We start from the raw sequence: 22640 nt of genomic DNA, 5'->3' as shown, positions 1-22640 counted from the left end.
GAGAGGCTGCGATAGTGAGAGGCCCCGTGCACCGCAATGAAGAGTGACCCTCGCTTGCCACAACTAGAGAAAGCCCACGCACAGAAACAAAGACACAACACAGCAAAAATAAATAAATAAAATAAATTAATAAACTCCTACCCCCAACATCTTCAAAAAAAAAAAAAAAAAAACACTGCATGCAAACGTGACCTTAAACAAATCTAATAGTCTAAAACCTCAAAATCTCTGAATTATCCAACAAATACCCTCTTCCAAAAGGAAAAAAACCTCAAACTGAAAGAAAACTACAGAAACTGAAACCAAATTTAACAGGGCAGAAACACTGGGGTTAAGAGGGAGAGATGGTTCAGATAAGGGGAGAAGGGGAGGGTGGGAGGTAGTGATGCCCAGAGGCAGAAAACCCCAGAAGAAAAAACAACAACAACAAAATGTAACATTTAAAACTGAGAACACCACCTCAAAATTCAAGATCTGTAGACTGGTAGGGGTAGAACACAGGGAGGCCTGCAGCCAGAAAAATCATTCTGAACCTGACCTAGTTCTAAGAAAGACTAGATATATAGAGAGGTCATATTTGAGTTCTCTGTAACAAAGAAGAGGAAACATATAAATTACCAGAAAAAAAAGAAGAGAATAAAATACAGAAAATGACAGACAGATTTGAAAAAAAAATGAATGATAAAAGGAAGTGTGAAAGGAGATCCAATAAACTTATAGTTAGAGACCTGAAAAAGAAAGCTTAAGGAATCAAGCAAAAAAAATTCAAAATCATAATTCTAAAAGCAACTTTCCTCAAATTAAAAGAGGACTGAATCCAAATATTAAAAAGGTCTGTAGTGTATTTGGGAAGACCGACCCAAGAATATCAACAAAACATTATCATAGTGAAACTATTGGATTTTAAAGATAAAGAAAAAAATTCCTTTGGGCAACCTGACAAAAAGTGCAAGTCACTTATTAGAGAAAGAAAATCAGGATGGCATGAAACTTGTTGACAGCAATATTTTATCCTAAAAAAAAAGGAACAATATGCTTAATACTTAGGTAAATGTATTTAATAGCAAAGGATGTATAAAAAGTCAAATTGTCCTTCAGATATAAAGACTATAGACGGATAAGTTACAAACATGAAAGATGTAAGATGAGTTTTTCCATGAGTCTTTCCTGAAGAATCTCCTTAGGGATGAGCTTCAGTAAACTAAAATATGAGGGGAGATGTTTCAGATAAGATCTGACTGTAAACAGAGTACATAAACTTTGTTATATAGTCTTGTTAGTTTACGTTTAGGATTTTCTTCCTCTTTTTTTATTATTTGAGATATCTCTGATTAATAATACACTCACAGACCCAATCTGCCTGTGAAATACATCATGAAATTTATCCTTTCTGGATTTTTACAATTACTTTTTTTTATTTGCCAAATGTAGAACTACTGAGATGATAATGCTCATTATGGGATCATAATAGTAACAGACTCCTGTTACTATTTTACTAAAGTAAAACTACTATTTTACTAAAGTAAAAAACATTTGATAAAGACCCAAAAGCACAAAAGTTCAATGATAGACATCTAGCTTTGTAGTTTGTAGAAACATAAACAACAACTAAGAAATACATTAACTGATCTTTGTCATAATATAAAATTATCGATACTAACCTGATAAGCTCTGTTTATTTGACTAGCTGCCCAACTAGCATATTTCATGTTGTCCTTTTTTGTTTTTGCACTTGCTTTTGGATTAGAAGCAATATGACTTGCAGACTAAGAACAAAAAAGAAACATCAAAAACAATACTCCTTTGATGTAGCCAAGACAATCAAAAACATGTAAGGGTCATAATTGCAATGGGCTGATATTAAGTTTTTCAAAACTGTATCAACACAATTTTTAAAATAAAATAGAGCTGAATGAAATTAGTGAAATGAAATGAAAATATATTTTAAAATGGAGAATAATCCAAGATAGTAGGAAGAGAAAGGATACCTTAAATAATATCTAAAATTATTTTATTACCTGTCTACCACAGCCCTTGAAGGTAAAATTCCATCATCACTTAAATACTGTAGGATATTACTGGTGCTATTTCTTATTACTGAATTACTTCAACTTTTCTATGTCAGAATTATAGAATTACTGAATATTAATATAAGGAACCTCAAAAATAATTTAGTCTAACTTCCTACATTAACAGGTGAAAAAAAAATTAAGTCCAATAGGAGTGAACTGACTTAACCAAAGTAAGTTAACAAAAGTCTTACAAGTAGAAAGAGATCATCACTTCCAACCTATTTCTCTTTTCACTACACTGAGAGTTTCCAAACTATGTTCCAAAGAACCAATTAGAGCCATCATCTCCTTTTTAAAGATGTATTTAAACAAGGGATTGTTAAACTGGGATCCATGCAAGAATCTGTAGACCCTCAAAATCATATTCTTATTTTTAATTGTATGTATTTCTGGGGAGAGAAAGATACAAATTTTATCTTATGCTTAAATATATCTTAAGAAGCTCTGTCCATGTGGTTTCTTTAATGCCTAGCCTGTGTTATATGCTTTTTCCTTCTGTCTCCTTCTCTGCCACTAAGGAATTTATATGCCAAAATCTGATTGCAGTAGTTAAGAGAATGATTCTGGAGTCAACTGCCTGAGCATCATTTAGCAGCTCTGTGTCCATCCTGGGGCAAATTAATCAGGACTCTCTGTGCCTTGGTTTCATTTTCTGTGAAATGGTAGTAGTAATAGTACCTTCTCAAATAGTTGATATAAAGATGTAATGATTTAAAATAAAAAAGAGAGCTCATAACAACACCTGACACATAAAGTGTTATGTATTTTTACTATTATTAATAATTTATTTATTTTAAAAAATAGTATTTATTTGGTAAAAGAGACACTGCTACCATACTGTACCTACAAGCTGTTACAACTGGCACTAGTAGAATCCAGAAAAAAATTTTTGAAATCCCTTTAATCTGTTTTCTAATTATATTTTGCCATTTCTTTGCTAAAAATTATTTCATTTACGTTTCTTCCTGCCTCCATTTCTGCAATCAATCCTTTTCACTGAGCTCCAACAAAATATTCATCCGAAAGTCCATGAAAAGACTAGGATAAATTAAAATTTCAAAGGACTGGCCTATTAAAGAAGTTTATTTTTCTAGTCATTCTGACTGTAGAAAGGAGCTCATTTTATATAAATTTGAAGTTCATTAAATTCTTCCTCTATTTCCCATAGCTCTTGTTAACTGACTTTTTCTAAGCTCATCATTTAGCATACATAAACAAAAGAAATATTTAATTACATGTGTACCACACTGTTTTTCTATACCATAAAAAAAGTTTTAGTTTGGCATCAGAGATTTTATTTCTAATATGTCTTTTATAAACATAGTTTAAAAATATCTCATACAATTATAATTTAAGGTAAGAAATAAAATGTTGGGCATGAACCCAAGAATAACAAAACAATCAAGAAATACAACGGGCTTCCCTGGTGGCGCAGTGGTTGAATGTCCACCTGCCGATGCAGGGGACACCAGTTCATGTCCCGGTCCAGGAAGATCCCACGTGCAGCGGAGCGGCTGGGCCCGTGAGCCATGGCCACTAAGCCTGCGCGTCCGGAGCCTGTGCTCCACAACGGGAGAGGCCACAACAGTGAGAGGTCCGCGTACCGCAAAAAAAACCAAAAAAGAATAAAACAAAAAAGAAGGAAATCACTTTGGGCTTCCCTGGTGGCGCAGTGGTCGAGAGTCCACCTGCCAATGCAGGGGACACGGATTCGTGCCCCGGTCCAGGAAGATCCCACATGCCGCGGAGCAGCTGGGCCCGTGAGCCATAGCCACTAAGCCTGAGCATCCGGAGCCTGTGCTCCGCAACGGGAGAGGCCACAACAGTGAGAGGCCCACGTACCGCAAAAAAAAAAAAAAAAGAAATACATAATATAGTTTTGTATCTGTTACTATTTAATTTCATAAAGGCAGATTTAAATTCTGATATAGTAAAAGATAATTGACAATAAAATGTCAAATAGCTGGGATATATTAACATTTAAAAATATAACTGCCTTACAACCTATTGCTCATAATTAACTAGAGGATAGAGGAAAAAAATCATATGCTTATCAATGAAATACAAAAAAAAAAGAGGGAATTGATTAACTGGGACGGTTAACGGACTTTAAATGACATTTCATAAAATAACATTAAACATGCACCTCAACTCACCATGTAAAGTCCAAACAAAGCTCTCATATTTCTGTTGTTCAGTTTCAATGCCTGTGCAAAATACTTTCTTGAAAGTTCAAGATTTTCAAGTCCACCTTGGGTATATTTAACCTGTTAAAAATTACGGAGTGCTGAAACCTGTTTATTTTACTACTTTGAAATATAGCATGTTTCATCATACCATAGGCATTAGTAATTGAAACAGATATTCTGTAAACAAATGCAAGATGTTAAAAGAATTCATCTTAAAGTTGTTAAAGCTAATCTAAACTTTAAAGCATAACCTACCCTCCAGAATCATTATATTCTATGAACATTAAGATCACTGAGCTTTTAAAATAAAAAAATGCTGCCAATATAAAAAAGGCAGTATAATTTCTATTTCAACTGCCTTCGAAATGCTTCACAACTTTATTTTCTATTACTAGTATTATAAAACTAGACTTCATAGTGAATTGTCCTTTCCTAGTTGCACTGACATTCCTTAATGATGAAGTCCTTTTAACCTTATAGAATTCAATTGTATTGCTATTCTTAACAGTTAATCAAATAAGATAAATACTTCCTACTTTCCAAAATACTGACCTTAATATGAATTTCCTAGAATATGGATGTAAAAACTGTAATCACTGTAAAATGCCTTAAAGTCCATTAAATGGCGATAATTGTGATATAATTCATAATTAAGAAAGAATACAGTATGCAATTAGAAAAATACAAAGAATTTCACTATTTTAAATAAGTGCATTTAACTGAAAAGTCAGTATTTCCATTATAGTATTAAAAATTTTACTCCCATAAATCAATTTTCATCACATCTTACATATTTATATACTTGCCTAACGTTAACGACATATTCTTAGTTCCATAATAATACCCACACCAACAAAAATAAAATCACATACAATTGTTTTTGAAAATACTTACTTCAGCATACTGCTGACAGTATAAGTGGTTGTGTGGATTAGTCATCATAAGCTCCTCTAAACAAAACGCCGCTTTAGCATAGCTGAAAAACATCAAGGAGTTAATTTTAAAAGTCATAAATTTTATGTCAGTTACACCTTAAAATAATTTAAAAACAATTTTAGTGATATTACACATTTTATTCCCAAAATACTTTAAATACCTTTATTAATAAAGTACCTATCTTGAATTCATAAATATGAATATCATATTTTTTAATGAAATGAATACACAGAAGCTTAAATCCTAAAGCAGCCTGTGAACTATCAAGAGATATTACATTTTTCTTTTTTTCTTTTTTATGTATGTATGTATGTATGTATGGCTGCGTTGGGTCTTCATTGCAGTGCGTGGGGCTTTCTCTATTTGCACCAAGCAAGGGTTACACAGTGCGCGGGCTTCTCATTGCCGTGGCTTCTCTTGTTGCGGAGCATGGGCTCTAGGCGCGCAGCCTTCAGCAGCTGTGCCACATGGCCTCAGTAGTTGTGGCTTGCGGGCTCTAGAGCACAGGCTCAGTAGTTGTGGTGCACAGGCTTAGTTGCTCCACGGCATGTGGGATCTTCCCGGTCCAGGGCTCGAACCTGTGTCCCCTGCATTGGCAGGCAGATTCTTAACCACTGTGCCACCAGGGAAGTCCCGAGATATTAAATTTTTAAAACTGGGTCACTAGGATGACATCCAAACATAATTAACAACACAGGCTTCAAGATCTTGGATCAGGTTACATATAAAATAGGTTCTACAAGTCCACTGATCATTTAATAAAATATTCAAATGGTTAAAGTGTAATGAGGAAATAAACACTAAATATTCTCTATTCACTAAAAATCCTTTACAGACATATCCCACATATTCTATTACAAAGACTTTTCGTTATTTAAGGTTACTGTCAAATACAAAGTTATTAAGTTATGAATTTCTAAACCCATGAAAAACAGATCAAGTTAGTGGTTTTGATATGCACTCTACTACTATTTAATCATGTGGTAGAGAAACAAAATCTTTACTGAAAACCTAAGGAGAAAACTGCTGCAAAGGGTTCTGGAAAAATAGTTTTATACCACATGACTATAATTCTCCTTAATGTATTTTATATGTTTAAGCCCTGTGAATATCCTTCCTATTTACAGGAAATCCTAAAGAACACAGGTCTTGTAAGATTCAGTCCCAGTGAGGAGGTTATGACATTACAACAGAAAAAGGCTACCTACAGTTATTTTTGACATCTGTCACCAATATACAAAGGTATCTATTTTACACTAATGTCTGATATACTTAGTTTTCAAAATATATACGTTGCAGTTTCAAACATGTGAAATACTGACTAATAATAGCTAACTTTTATTAGGTACTCATTATGTATCATGCACTTCTCTAGGTGTGTTACAAATATTAATTCATTTAATCCCACCAAAACCCTAGGAAGTAGGCAGACAGCCTACACTCTTAACCACAATGCATACTACCTATATACACTACACATCAGGATGAAAAATCGAGGTGGTGATGGTAGTGATGAATATGTCAACGGTAACATAAGAACAGGTACAGCAATCAAACCCAAAGGGCCAAAGGAACCAAAAACACCCTGCAGATTAGCCCCAAATCACAGCATTTTAAACTTATGAAGGACCTTATATATAATTCTCATCAAAGATCATGCTGCTATTTAGCCCTTTTCATATTTATGCCCAAAACCTAGTATTGGTTCTTGACATATGATAGCTATATAATGAATGACTGAACAAATGACAATAAATGTGTAGAACAAAAGTACTGTGACTACCTATCTGATATTTATTCATCATTGTGTAGAAGGGGAAGTCGTCTCTACCTTAAACACCAGCTTCATCAGAAAGATAGTTCCCTTCTAAATGTGTTCCTTTACGGTAACGCCAAAAATTCATATTAATGCTAAGAATAAATGTTCTTAGAGATTTAAATGGGTTGAGCAGAACAGTGACTCTGATTCTTATATAACATAATGTAAGATAAAATGGGCAGAGAGGAGTTTCTAATGAAAAATGAATGCCAAGATACTTTTCTCAAAAATTATTTAGTATCACATACAAGGGGATACCTTCCCCCAATTTTACAAAATATAAAATCAAATTAATTTTGTGGATAAAGTATAGAATCAAATAAACTTAGAGCTGGAAGGAGTGAGAAATGGTCTAATCCAGTTTTTCTCAGCCAGGGGTACACAAGAGTATTAAGCCATACAAAAGTGATTTGAGTGATGACTATTTTCTCAGTTCTCCCAAGATGGTACATAGCCAATACCAATGCAGATATATAAAGAAATTAATTCATTACATACAACTCATGAGACTAAGATTTAGAGAAGTCAAAATAATTGGAATCCATTTAAAATAGAATAACCACTATTATTACTACATTAGAGTCAGTAACTAAAGCTTTTGAAGTTCTTCTGTTCCTCACAAAAGCATATGTATAGGTTATAATATTTGTTCCTTGACTGCTTTATCAACATTGTGATTTTTCCTTACAGGATTCTGATAATTCCCTTTGTTATAGAATTTTATAGTAAGGCTGTACCTACAATAATCACAATCATAATCAATCTTTACTAAACTGCTCCCTGCTGATATAACATCTATTTTTAACTACAAATCAAGTACAAAAAAATTCAGTATCTTTGTTTAAAATACATATTTTTGTTTATAATATGTACTGTGGGTTAAGGCATAGATCATGACAAATGTTTTATACTTAGAGCAAGTGTCTCAATGTGATCAACTGGTGTGACATATACCACTAGAATAACTGTATCTAGAATTTATAAATCAGAAGCAAATTTAAATAAAAATAACTTAAAGACATAAAAAAAGTATGTGGCAGAATTCTATATCCCCTTTTCTCTCTATAAAATCACTGAATAGACTTATATGAACAGTCTACTGTGGAAAATTATTTGGAGTAAAAAAGTCTACATCTAGATTCGCAATGCTGCCTGTGACTTACTATAACTATTAATATGAAGAAAAGAATGTCAAAATATTAAATATATCAAGCAATTCCTAAATTGGTTCATTTTTGCCACCAGGTCCACAAAACTGTGGTAAACTGACATTCCACAGTAACTTACTACTTGTACCAACAATACCCTACCAAAGACAATGACTTGCTCAAACAAGTTAAATGAATTAAGTGAACATTCTAATTTTCATACAGTTTCAAAAAATCTGAAGACATTTATTTCCACTCACTGTAAATCTGAATATCCCTTCTAAGTGTTCAATTAGAAAAAATAAACAGACATTGTGTAAGTAACTAGCTTCAAGACCAAAAAGAGTTTTGTAATACAAGATAAAAGGGTAGGCAGAATGTAAGTATCATTTCCCATGAAAAGAAACTATTTTTCAGGTGCTTTTCTGTCTTTGTATCTCTTGATTTCTTGTGATTCTTCAGTTCATTTCTCTTAAATGTACATCCAACTCTATCTCAATAAACTCTTTAGAGATGCAAAACAAAGCAAAACTGAATGTGGCTATTACAAGGTGAGGCAAATAATAAATTTAATGATAGGTTAAAAATAAAGTATAACCTATTTGAGAACTAAATATAGAAATATTACAAATACATGTAAAAAGGTAAAATTGATAAAGAAGTAGAAGAAAAAAACAGATATATATTTATATAGTTCTTAGAGGACAGAAAACCTGAAAGCAATATAAATTGATATATCTGACCATCTAAAAATATAAAGTTTCTATAAGTTAAAAAAATCAATATTAAAAAGACATAATAAACAAGGATATATTTTTGACAGGACAAAGGCTCATATCATTTACATAAAGAGCTCTTAAAAAACGTGTAACCAATTTTCACTTATCAAAATTTGCAAAGATTAGAAAGAATAGTAGCACCTGGTGTTGTTAAGTGGACATTCTAATAATTGCTAATGTGAGAGTAAACTGACACTACCTTTCTAGTGCATATCTAGGAATGATTTATCAAAACCACTGAAAATGTGCATATCATTTAATCAAGTAATTCTACTTCTAAGAATTTAGCCCAAGGAAAAATTTAAATAAAGATAATCATTATATGTATGTGTAACTGAATCACTTTGCTGTATACCTGAAACTAACACAACATTGTAAATCAACTATACTTCAATAAAAACAAAAACAAAAACAAAACCCTAAAAAACAAACAAAACAATACTGAGCCTCCAATCTATGAATTTGGTATTATTTAGGTGTTCTTTAATTTCATTAATTAATATTTTATAGTTTCCAGCATACAAATAATTTACATTTTAATAAAATACTTTATAAATGTTGACTTTAAAACAATGAAAAATAGAAACATTACCACTTAACCAAATACACTACCACTCTTACATACGTAAGAGAAAGCTAAGTATATTTACAAATATGATCATACAAGCATCCAAACATGGTTCAGGAAATAACTTCCAAACAAAAAACAAAGAGAATCTGATAGCCAGCATATATAATAGAGAAATGAAAAATGGTTCCCAGAATACAGTACACATTCATTAAGTGACATTTTATTTTCGCCGCCACTTTTATTAGAATTACACAGATAATACATTAACTCTATTTCACATACATATATACCCCTGAGAAAAGGCAAGAGACAAGTATCTTCATTCGATATTATTGCCTATGTCAGCTATTTGTACTATGAGGATGAGGTTAAGTATTCTAAGTATTCGTGCACAGTAAGAATATGTGCATGAGAATCTGATTCTGTTCTCTGAAAAGGAAGGAAAGAAACAATGTGATATACTTCAGACTCCTCACTAAGAAAAAAGGGGAAAAAAAGCCTGCTTCTAGATAGAGGTTAGCGTTAATGCTGTGATATTAGAAAACTTGCGCTAAGACTGGGCTAATCCTCTCACACTGGGATTTCCTCCTGTCACTGCAATAAAAAAAAGCTAACAAAAACATTAAATATCCAATAAGCAAGTTCCTACAGCATTCAACATTCTTGATTATTCTTGGTTTTTTACCCAGGCAACAGAATGCTTCTACTTTGGAAGAGTTGATTCTCTTAGCACTAAGGCTAATAAATGCATACAATTGACAGAATTTTTAAACAGCAGGGAGTATAATACTCTTTGTATGTAAGAACAATTTAAATTCTAAAAATTCACAATTTTGATTCACTAAAAATAACCTTAGCTCAGCACATACATGCCTTTCTAACTCCAAAGAATGCCATCTGTATTTGAAAGAAAACTCATTTCCCAAACAAAAATAATTTAGCAAAACACAAATGACCTACTTAAAGCAATTCACATATTATAACCAACAAACTGTCGATTTGTTTTTCTTCATTTATTTATTTTGCTAATTTAAAATGACGTGATTCATACCTCTCACCAATCCTTTAGAAACTACTATGCCTTCTGAACTTATATAGTGATGAAAATTGCACTCCTTAACGAAATTTTATGTGTTAACGACTTACTCATGTTCATTGATATAAAGTTCTGCAAGTTCATGCCAGGCTTCTTGGTCTCCAACAAATCTGGTGAGAGGAAAGGGAAAAAAAGTAAGTGTGTAGATATTCTATAAATGAACAGCATGGAGGCAAAAAGGAAAATCAAATGCAAATTCCATTTTAATTAAAAAAGATTTATCAGAATAACAAAACACAATCCTCTTGTAAGACACTCACTGTTCCAGATACTCATTCAGTTCCCGAATGGCCTCCACATTTTTCCCCTGGGCTTTTCGAATGGCAATCTTACGCTTTCTTGCAGCCTGTGGGTTGACATTAATAAAGGATTAGACCCTCATGATTCCCTGGGTTTTTGTAAAGAGGTAATTTGACTGTGCAAATTATTATCTCAATGCCAGTGAAATTCCATTGTAAAACTACTGCTTAGTGGGAGTTTATAAACATACCCCATGACATCCCACTGGGGAGTTCAAACATTCCTCTAACAATCACATGTGCTTTACTTTTGATGTACACAATGTATGCATCATTTCATTCAAATAAATAACCATCCAGATTCTGATAATTACAAGCCAGCAGGGAATCCTAATCTTTATCCAGCCTAAAGTCCTTTACTCTGTCTCATTCATAAGATCTGTATCTTAAGAGATAGAGGGATAGTGGAGATTAGAAAATAATCTTACTGTGGCCACTTGAATGTCATTATACAAATATGGCTTCAAATAACTTTTTTCACAATTTCAAGAGAAAAATCTACCTAAGAGTCTTTCAAAACAATAATATAGGTGCTGAAAGAAATATTTTATAATAGACAAAACATTTAAAACCTGCAACTTAAAGCTTTTTAAATATATAAAAATCAATGCCATTTATTTATACATTCATCAAATATGTAACAAACATCTGTTGTTTGCCAGGTACTGTGCTGGACAATGAAAATATAAGGATAAAAAAAAGGAAAAGATAATTCCTTGCAGGAGCTCAGTCTGATAAGAGAAAGAGACATCAAATAAAAAGACAATAATAGAGATATCTAAGATGTTGTGGCAACACAGAGGTGATCCTAACAAGGCTGTGGCAGATGGGAGGAAGTGGAAGCACAGGAAGCAAAGAGCGTCCCAGATGTGATACCTGGGCTGAAAGAGAAAGTGCAAGTAGACATTAAGAAAGCAGAAAAGAAAGTTGTGTGGAGGGACGATACTGCACAGTAGGAGAACACAGGAGCAAAGGCATAGGAGACAGCAGCATTGTGTATAATCAAGACTGTATGTTTGGGGCTGAAGTGACTGGAGGGCTCTGTGTGAATTATTAAATTTATATCCCCTCCATCTCTGTTTAATTCAATGCAGAAGACTAAACAATAAAACACTATAATTAGGGCTAGGTTAGGCTTATTAATTATGAACATGATTGTCATTGTTTTATGTAAAACACACTCCACAAGATACAGACAAGGGAAGTACTGTAAAATGAATGGGGCCTCTTTAGACCAAAGGAGCTATCTGTCCTGGGGTGGAAAAGGTGGGTTTTTGCTCTGAAAAACTGAAAGTCAAAATATCAGAGTGAATCAAGAGACTCCCAATAAATATAACCAAAAGCAATATTTATAATAATAGTGATAACAATATTTCAGTAATGAAAGAATGACACATTTGTTAAAAATGTATACCCCTGATTATATGGTTCATGCTGAATGCCTACCAGAACACCTGCCACACAGCAGGAACTCAAATATTTTTGGAATAATTTCACTATGCACAACAATGAAAGTGCCATAATAAATGTAAAGTTTAAGTCTCAAGAATTCAGAAGGAAAGGAAAAGTAAAGCTCTAAAAGTAACTCAATCCTAAAGCCTTTAGGAAGAATATTAGACTTCAAATGTACGCCTTATTCCAAAGTCCTTCTGAAAATAGGTGAGGATTAAATTAACACAATTAAGAAACTAATTTCTTTGGGGCATATATTATCTAATTTCACCAGTTCAACAGAATTTGAAACATTTTTGTTTATTCATTTCATTTTTGATGACACTACTTCTTCCACAGGCAATATGTTAGAGCGGAGAGTCTAGGTTTTGAAATTAAAAAAAACAAGGAACTGAATCCCAACTCTTGTCACTTACGAGCTTTCTAACCAAGACCAAAACATCCGACCTGCCCAAACTTCAATAATACCACCAATCTCCAAGTATCAAAGTGAAGTATCTAACACAGTACACAGCATATAACAGTACTGAATAAATGTTATCTTCCTTCTTTTTTACCTTTGGTCTATGCTTAATATATATGTGTTAAACCTTGCCAAAAGCTCTGCCTATGAGATCTTTAAAGAACTGGCACAGGCTTGCTTAGTTTAATATTGATATATTGCCCCAATCCTTACAGGATTTGTATTAGCTGAAATGAGATATTGTATAGATGCAGTGAAACTTGTTGAAAATACTGCATTCAAATGCCACAAATAAGAGACAAAAAGTCAAAGTATAAACATGAATAGCAACTAATACCTCTACAGTAAGAGATGTGGTATGAACACTGTAATGGACACCATTATTCACAAAATGAGTTTCGTTTTTTTAAAAACACCTGTCTAATATTAACTCATTTTCTCATTGATTTGACAAGAGAATCATGTCTCTACTGTTGAACAAACACCAAAATTTTTAGGTCAGCAGCATTTTGCAGAATACAGTTTATAAAGCACTGCTAGTGTTTCAAAGATAATTAATCTTTAAAAATGCCTTTTTAAAACACAATCCTTTTGTAAATAATGAAAAACAGAGGTTTAAACAACCTAAATGCATCAAAAGAGGTAGGATGAGAAGTAGGATCTCAAATTTCTGATTCCCATTCTAGATTTATTGATAAGAGTTCCTGAAACTGAAATATTACAGATTAATTTGTTACTATTATTTTGAATTATGTATATTTATAGTAGGTGGAATGCCATAATTTTATAACGTAAAACAGAAATTCAGTATTAACTTTGTAATAGCCTATTTTAAAAACTAAGAGTTTTCCACCTAACAAACACTTCAGTGAAGTATAAGCAAAGATTTTAAACATAAGGTTTTACTAATCAATTTGTGAAACATGCCCCAAAATCTCTACTATAATAAGCAATACACTGCTTAACCATGTAAGGCCTAAGATAATAGTAACTTATCTCCTAATATTATAAGGTTTAAAACACACTTTTAAGAGGTAACTATTCAACTATGCAAAGCCAGTCTTCCTAATGAAACTATACATGACAGCTTAAAGAAAAACCTATATGGCAATCACTATCATACAGGCAACAATGGATCATTAAGTCACATACAACAGCCCTCTACAGAAAAATACTACCACATTCTGGCACAAAAACCATGATCATTTAAAATAAGCATTAAGCAGGGATTTCATTTCTGGCCAAGATGGAGTAACAGGGAGCGGTTGTACCCTCTTGCCTGAGACCATGAAAGAACTGTACTATATATATAAAACAACCACTTTTAAGGCATAGGACGACAGGCAAAACAGGAGAGTTGATCCCTGACAGGCAGAAACAACTGAGGTGGGCCCTGACTGACTGCTTTGAGAGAGTTTCAAGGGTGCTGGGCAAGAAAAGAAAATCAGGTTGAGCTGTGAGTTCATAAGGAGCTCAGAGTCCAAGAAGATCAAAGAGGCTACAGTTCACGGGACAGAGTACAGGAGAAGAGAGAAAAATACAGAATGGAGACTCTAAAGAGATTCGCCTTGAATCTCAAGGGTTTCCCTCGAGTACTCAGGTTCGCACTGATCAGTGCATGTGTATGTGGAAACCACTACAGCCAAGGAAAGATCTACCAGAAAAGTTTAGGAGAAAATGTGCCCAGAGCTCACACAGGGCTGGGAATAGTGCCCCTTCCTACCAGCCAGACTGGAAAATGCCATGATTCCTGGGGCAGCGAACAGACTACCCAGAAGAACATAATGGGGAATTAATTAGTCCCAGTATAAACACTGTTCTGGTCCTGTCTAACAAAGACCCAAAAGGATGAAATTGTTTGCAAGTAACTTAATGATATCTCACAAGAAAGCTCAAACAATATATATAAGAATACAAAAATCAAAAGGAGCAAAGAGAACTTTAGAGCATGATGGTTTTGTTCATTATGATTGTGGTGATGGTTTCACAAGTGTATACAAATGTCCAAACTTATCAAATTATACACCTTAAATATGTGCAGTCTACTCTACATCAATTATATGCCAAAACAGTTTTTAAAATAGCACTAATTAGACATTAAGTAGAGTCTTGACTATCAATTTCCATTTATATTTCTTTCTTATACTTTTTTTCTTATAAAATATGCCAATATTCTGAATTTTTCTATATTTCTTGTTTAGATCAACCTTTGTAAAAGTCAGTTTAAGTCAAAAATGAAAACTGTTCCACATTTTACAAGCGATTTTAATAATGGAGTCAGAATTTCTATTATAAACTATGCAACTTCAAAACATTCTTATGACCATAAATTTCTTACATACCTCTGTATATGTACAAGGAGCTAGCTAGCAATTTTTCCTGAAAGACATATCACATCTTAAAAAAAAATGAGGCCACGTAGGGAGAGAACCTAGAAAATGATTAAAGGGTTAAGGTCTACCAGCAAAATACAACCTAGAAAGCCCCCTACCCCAGATGTTGGGACACAGAAACAGACCACGCCAACAAAGGGAAAGCAGAGTTCCAAGTTCTTCTGCCTCCGAGGCTTATGCCGTGACCCTGGGAAATATGGCATTCTAAAAGCATTTTCAGGGCCTTCCCTGGTGGTGCAGTGGTTGGGAATCTGCCTGCCAATGTGGGGGACACGGGTTCGAGCATGGGAAGATCCCACGTGCCGCAGAGCAACTGGGCCCATGCATCACAGCTACTGAGCCTGTGCTCTGGAGCCCGCGGGTCACAACTACTGAGCCCACGTGCCACGGCTGCTGAAGCCTGCGCACCTAGAGCCTGTGCTCTGCACACAACAAAAGAAGCCACTGCAATGAGAGGTCCACGCACCTCAACGAAGAGTGGCCCTCGCTTGCCGCAACCGGAGAAAGCCCGCGCACAGCAACGAAGACCCAACACAGCCAAAAATAAATAAATAAAATTTATTAAAAAAAAAATAAACCATCTTCACTCTTGGCACAGAGGCAATTACATCTAATTCCAAAATAAGACTTCAAATATTTGATATATCATAACAGGCAGTTCACAATTGGAGGCAAAATCTGATCTTTCTGAAATATGAAATATAACTAAAAAGATAAGAATTATTGTACTTTCTTTCTGAAAGGCATTCATTCATTCAACAAGTATTTACTGAAGGCATATATGCTAGGCATTGTTGCATGCAATGGACATAATTTTTCCCTCAAAGAGCTTTCAAAGGATGAAAAGCCTACTTTTACTTTAAAAGCAGGCAAACAAAAAACTGACCGGTGTTGGGGTAATCTAAAGGATAAAAAGCTCACAGTGAGCCTAATTCAATACTTGATTTTGATGAGCTGGTGACGAAAATTTTCATACTTCAGAGTTATCCTTCTAAAATAACATTCATATCTAAGTTTGCATCATTTGTATATTTTTATTGCAAAATATACTTTCATCCAACCCCCATCCTCTTCAATTCTACTTATCCTAGGTTTAGATCCCCATAATCTCTAGCCTAAGACAGAACAGCCTCCAAATTACTATTTCATCTCTTTTCACCTCTTTCAAACCAACTCCCGTATTACTGACAAAGTTATCTCTAAAAAAAAATCTGGTGGAATTTCACTAATCAAAATTTGACTTCATTCTCCATTTTCTAAGAATAAAAATTAAAATTCTGGGGCTTCCCTGGTGGCGCAGTGGTTGAGGGTCCGCCTGGAGATGCAGGGGACGCGGGTTCGTGCCCCGGTCCGGGAAGATCCCACGTGCCGCGGAGTGGCTGGGCCCGTGAGCCATGGCCGCTGAGCCTGCGCGTCCGGAGCCTGTGCTCCGCAGCAGGAGAGGCCACGGCAGTGAGAGGCCCGCGTACCGCAAAAAAAAAAAAAAAAAAATTAAAATTCTGTTACACCCAATATCTTGTAATAACTTATAATGGAATCTAATCTGCAAAAAGGCCCAAATCACTATGCTGTATACCTGAAACTAACAGAATATTGTAAATCAACTATACTTCAATTAAAAACAAAAAAAGAAATAAAAATGTATTGATAATGCAGAAAAAAATTAAAATTCTAAAGTGTAACATACCAGGAGGTTCACAAATGTAGACTTTCTTGTATCGCTAGTCACTCTGAACAATGAACCAACTAAAAGGTATAAAATATTGTTCCTTAGAGCCCTAGTTTTCCTCAGCAGTAAATCAGTCAGGAAGAAGGGGGAGGTTAAAACTTACAAAGAGCACCAGAACCATGCCCTCTCTTCAACAAGAATAGAAATGAAATTTCATGCGAAAATCGTGTTAAAGGAGGCAGTTCAAAAAGAGAAATACACCTGGCCCTTTAAGCCCTTTAGAAGATATTAAACATCACTCATAATGCAAATTAAAACAAAGTAACATTTTTAACTAATTAGACTGGCAAAGGTTAAACACAAAAAAAGCTGATAATATACCACCTGGGAGGATACAGGGCAAGAAGCACTCTCATATACCAAATAAATGAGTATAGACAGCTAAAAAGCTTCTGTGGAGGGAAATCTGGTAACAACTATCAAATTTTAAAATACATGGACCTCCAGACTAGGAGACTTCACTTCTAGGAATCTATCCTACAAATGACATGTACTGCAACACTGCTTCTGGGAAGAATATATCAGATACCAAGGGGACTTAATTAAAAGAAAGTTTTCCATCAAGACAGGGATTATATATCCATGCATTACAATGCTATGCAGGTACCTAAAGGATGAGGTAAAGGATGTGCTGACAGCACACGAACTTTAAAAGATATTGCTAGGTAGAGTATGCTACCATTTGCATTTCCAACCACTCTCCCTGTCAAAAGTGACACACATGCACACACACCTATTTGTGTGTGCATGAGAAAAAATTTCTGGAAGAGTTCTTAAGAAATTGTTAACAACGTTTGCCTAAGTGAAGGAGGACTTGAGATCAGGGGTGGGAGGACTTATTTTTCACCATATACTCTGTACTGTTTGTAATTTTTTAACATGGGTACATGTTACTTTTTTCAAAAGAATATTTTACAGCTTTTTAAAAACAGATGAGATGTCCCATTTAAGCAATCTCCCAAAATCTGAAAACTTCCATTTTAATCACTTTATTCTTTTTTCCCTAGGTAGGCCATGTACTTTAATAATGCTAAGGCTTACTCATGTCATTCATGGGATACAATGTCTTTCCCCAGCCTACCACCTTTGTCTTATTTAAGCCATACTCATCCTTCAAGGCCTACAAGGCTCAAAAGTAATGCAGCAAATCACCAGAGTCAGGATTCAATAAGTCTATTTCAAAGTCCATAATGTGTTCATTATATCATGCTATCTCTCTAAAAACAAAGTCAAGGATGGTGTCTAATTCATCCTGATAGTCTCCACAACAAGCATGTTGCAAGCACTCAACAAACATTTTTTGAAAAAATAATGAATGAATGTGAGAGGGAAAGAGAGCTCCTTAAAGCTTTAATGAACAGCCTCATTTCTATACTGGATATATAGGAACACAGAAGCAGATGAAAGAGTCACATGATCAGCTTTAGACTATGCAAAGCTCTACAGTATAAAAGCTTGAATTATAACTATCGTGTCTTCTACATAGTAACTTTACTGTTTAATATAAGTAAAGTCTTCCCCTACTAGACTTTATTAGTTCTAGGTCTTATATGCCTTTGTTTTTCTCCCTTAATGTCTAACACAGTGCTTTCTATGGATACAGTAACAGAAATAGTGTCTTTATTCTTAGTAACACCAACATTTTCGTGGCTCTTCACAGGTACTCAATAAACATTTACAGAAGGACAGAAGGGACTGAGGGGAGACTAGATAAAAATAACATTTGACGAAAGAATAGTACATCTAGCAAAGCTGAATTTAGTTACCTTGTTCAAAAATGTTTACCTAACAACTAAATAATTTAGTTATTACCCCCTCATACATAGTCTATGAGGGGAGCCAAACCATAAAACATGGAAAGTACTACAAAGATAGAATAATATTTAGTTACATATTATCTGAGAATCTGAAGTAGTGAAATACTTTATTTAAAATATGCCCAACTTAAACTGAGAGAAGTAAAATATGACTCCTAATTCAAAAAAATAAATTACAAACTATTAATCTTTTAAACTAGTATGAGAAAACTACATGAAACAACTTTTCAGAAATCTGATGTCATATTTCATATTACACAGAAATATCGCTGTGTAAAAAATGAATACCTTTGAAACTGTGGTAAAGTCTTAGAGCTGAAATAAGTACATGAGAAAATCTCTAGGAAAAGAAAAATGGGGCTTTTTATAAGGGACTGTTTTATTAAGACAGATGGTAAGCTATTAGGATAAATAAGATTTAAGGATTATTCAGAACTTCTCAATTTTAACTCTCTTTTTATTTGGGATATCTAAATTAACTGGGTTTTTTTAATAACAGGTAGGCTTGCAGCTCTGTCAAAATTTTCCCTGAACTTTCTATATTTTGAGAATCCTCACAAAATGATGAATCCTTACCACTCAAATATCTACAAAACACAACACCTAGAAAGTTTCCAGAGAAAATATCCCTGGGGTGAGACTGTATTAAAAGCAATAATCTAAACCATTCCACAATATATATATACATATATCAAATCACCAAGTTGTGTAACTTACACAATGTTAATTATATCTCAATAAAGCTGGGAAAAAATATTATTCAAGCAAAAAAAAATACATATTCCTACAGGTAACAAAAGGGGCAAGGAGAGATCAGGGATTTATGACCAATAAATGCCTGGTATAAATGCTATCTAAAAATTGCATACTTCAATATTAACTTCCAAACTTAGCATAAATAATTTAAAATGAATCAAGTTACCAATGTTCAATCAGTATTTCTGCATCTTTTAATCCACAATCATACATTATATGCCTTTTTAAAATGTATATTTTTAATAAACTACTTGGCAAATAAGAGAAAACCTTCACGTAGTTGTATTATGTGTTAACATAACAATCTGTCTCTATAAAGGGAAAAAACAAACTCAAACTGATTATTATTTAAAAACTCTAAAAATATTTACTTTACTTTAGCAGGCATATGTGTGTATGGATAGAATAATATGAAACACTGAAACGCCTGATACGTTATCTAGCATCTCTGACTTTTCATTTAGTAAAAGGTAAGTCTGAGGGAAGCCATTATGCCAATATAGTAAACTAAAATGTTCTCAATATTAAAAAAAAAATTTTCACCAGGGTGTTTTTAAAACAGATAAACTACATAAGTATATTTGAAACAAATCTTCTGCCCAATAAACTGAGATAAATATTTGTTCAAAATCAGAATTAAAGATGTTATATTAAGGAAAACATATACATATATATATCCCTATTCAGGTATAAGGAAGAAAGCAAAACTGAAAAAAAAAAAGCCTTCATTAATCAATTCCATATACTAATTACTGAGGTGACGTCTTTCATTTTTGATGAAGACAACTAAAATATAACTACCCAAACCAGAGAAGTTAGTATTCCATAAACTTCAAAGTATTACAAAAACAATAAGCTCTGTTAGGTGTTTTTTTTTGCAAGCACATAAAATTCATTCTTTCTAAATTTCAACTAGCTTCTTTGTAATAAGAGATATTGTAAATCAAATTTTACTGAAGAATTTTAAACCTATTTTTTTTAAATGGCCCATCATGAAATATTTAAAATAACAAAATAGAACATGGTTCCATGTGTTTTTTTCCATTATTTCCAAAATAAATTAATTTCACTTCTTAAAACGAATTGATCTTCAGCACAACCAGCTAACTTACAGTGTTAGTTGGATCTTCTTGTAAAATTCGATCATATAGCTGTATAGCATCATCATATCTATTTAAAAAGAAAAACAAATATCAAGAATCATTACCTTAAAATTTAGTGACAAATAGTAAATACAGAAAATGATTAAACTGGCAGGACTTTATATGCATTTACAATTGCTACTAAGCCTCTTCTGATCTTCACATGACAGCAAGTTTGCTACAATGTCATTTTCTAAGCAAAAAAAAAAAAAAAATGTATAAAGTATTTATAGAAAAACTTACTTCAAAAACATACTGATTCAATTTGGCCTAAATACAAAGGTAAAAACTAGCAGCTCAAAGAGACACCTTTGTGGTCCTAGTTATACATAGAATTACAGCTAATAAACCATGAAAAAAAGTTTAATTTTAACAAATATATTCACAAGGAAATGATCTAAGTATTAGTTCTCCTTTAATAAATATTTATGACAGCTTTTCTTAGTTGAGCTGGTGAAGTTCAATTCATTAAGTACCTATTAAGTATGCACACATAATACACTTTGCTGGGTTAGTCTCATATGGGAAATAGTTAACAAGTTTATCAAATGAAAAAATAATCAAATATGGCAGGATATAACTAAGAAGCCAAAATTAACATTATATGATACTCAATCAAAGGGAGGAATACATCAGAAATCACATAAAGAACTTTACCTAACAATATGCTCCTATACACCGTGATCTTATTTGGAATACAAGGACATAGTCGAGTGATTCTGAAATTCCCTCCTAACCATATCCACAACCCCCAACTCCCTTCCAATCAATTTCTCCACTTCCGGATATAGATCTTTAGAGAAAGCAAAAAACGATGTTTAAACACTTTTACAGCAGTATTTATAAAACTAGGGACGGCAGATATACTCTTGTGATCTATTCTTAAGTTCCCTATGATAATTTTTTTATTTTTCTCTTAATGTTATTCAACACATGAATATTCTATATCATCATGGTGACACATCTTTTAATCAAACACCAGCCCACAATTTTAGTGACCAAGCCTGTATCTGTGGTTGTGGTCATGCCAGTAGCTAAGAATATTTGACTACTGTAGCAGACTACTGAGAAAAATAAAATCAGACTTAATTTGTAAATATGTCCATACCATGCAAAGTCCAAATAACATCACTGTACACTAAGTTAATCAGACTTAGCAATAGCTCAAAAAAAGAAAATTAGTTTGGACACCAAACACATGATTATATAGTAGGTATGCTAGCCTCGTAAGAACCTGCAACTATATGGAGAAAGAGAAAATAGTATCATTAAACAAGTATAAAATAAAGTATATAAACAGTATATAAACAAGGGCAAAATTAATGCCATAGAGCACGGGTTCTCACAAGACACAGTACATGAGAATCACTTGGGGATCTTTTCCCAACTATATAACTTCTAGGAAATATATTGGAAATGACAGAGGAAACTATTCATTCACTTCATTAATAGAATGATAATCTGAATTTTAGTACTTTCTAGTTTTTTTGGTATTTTATTAGAAACCATACATTGTTTTCACAGTTATATGAAAATATACATGTAAGGCACTAATACTGGTTTTATATTTGAACATATTTAAGTTATATTATAATAAAAGAAGTAATTTATGTAAAAACTGGGTGTGATGATTAGTTTTATGTGTCAACCACAGGGTGCCGAGATCAAATATTATTTCCGGGTATGTCTCAGGGTGTTTCAGATGAGATTAGCATTTGAATCCATGGACTCAGTAAAACAGATTACCTTCCCTAATATGGGTGGACACCATCCAATCCCTCACGGGCCTGAATAGAACAAAGGCAGAAGGAAGAATTTACCTCTTTTTACTGCCTTACACTGTTAGAGCTGGGACATCTCATCTCACTTTCTCTTGCCTTCAGACCTGGTCTCAGACTGAATTACAGCACCAGCTTTCCTGGGTCTCCAGGTCACAGAGAGCAGATCCTGGGACTTCTTAGCCTCCATAACTGCCTCAT

The 22640-nt window shown here is 33.5% G+C and overlaps 1 protein-coding gene across 2 annotated transcripts in view; it reads right to left on the bottom strand.

Annotated features, from left to right (window-relative positions):
- EMC2 (ER membrane protein complex subunit 2) overlaps window positions 1–22640 on the bottom strand; it is a 52397-nt gene that overhangs the window by 11379 nt on the left and 18378 nt on the right. The window contains exons 5-10 of one of the 2 annotated variants that reach the window (XM_059995064.1): window positions 20632–20689; window positions 10871–10956; window positions 10661–10720; window positions 5156–5237; window positions 4229–4339; window positions 1662–1766 (exon numbers count right to left, since the gene is read on the bottom strand). In XM_059995064.1, the coding sequence (XP_059851047.1) occupies window positions 1662–1766; window positions 4229–4339; window positions 5156–5237; window positions 10661–10720; window positions 10871–10956; window positions 20632–20689 (502 nt within the window). The remainder of the gene's footprint in view (window positions 1–1661; window positions 1767–4228; window positions 4340–5155; window positions 5238–10660; window positions 10721–10870; window positions 10957–20631; window positions 20690–22640) is intronic. The other variant, XM_059995065.1, reaches the window with a different exon arrangement.

This window comes from Delphinus delphis, chromosome 17 (genome assembly GCF_949987515.2).
Source record: "Delphinus delphis chromosome 17, mDelDel1.2, whole genome shotgun sequence".
NCBI lineage: Eukaryota > Metazoa > Chordata > Mammalia > Artiodactyla > Delphinidae > Delphinus > Delphinus delphis.
This window is presented reverse-complemented; position numbering and strand designations above follow the sequence as displayed.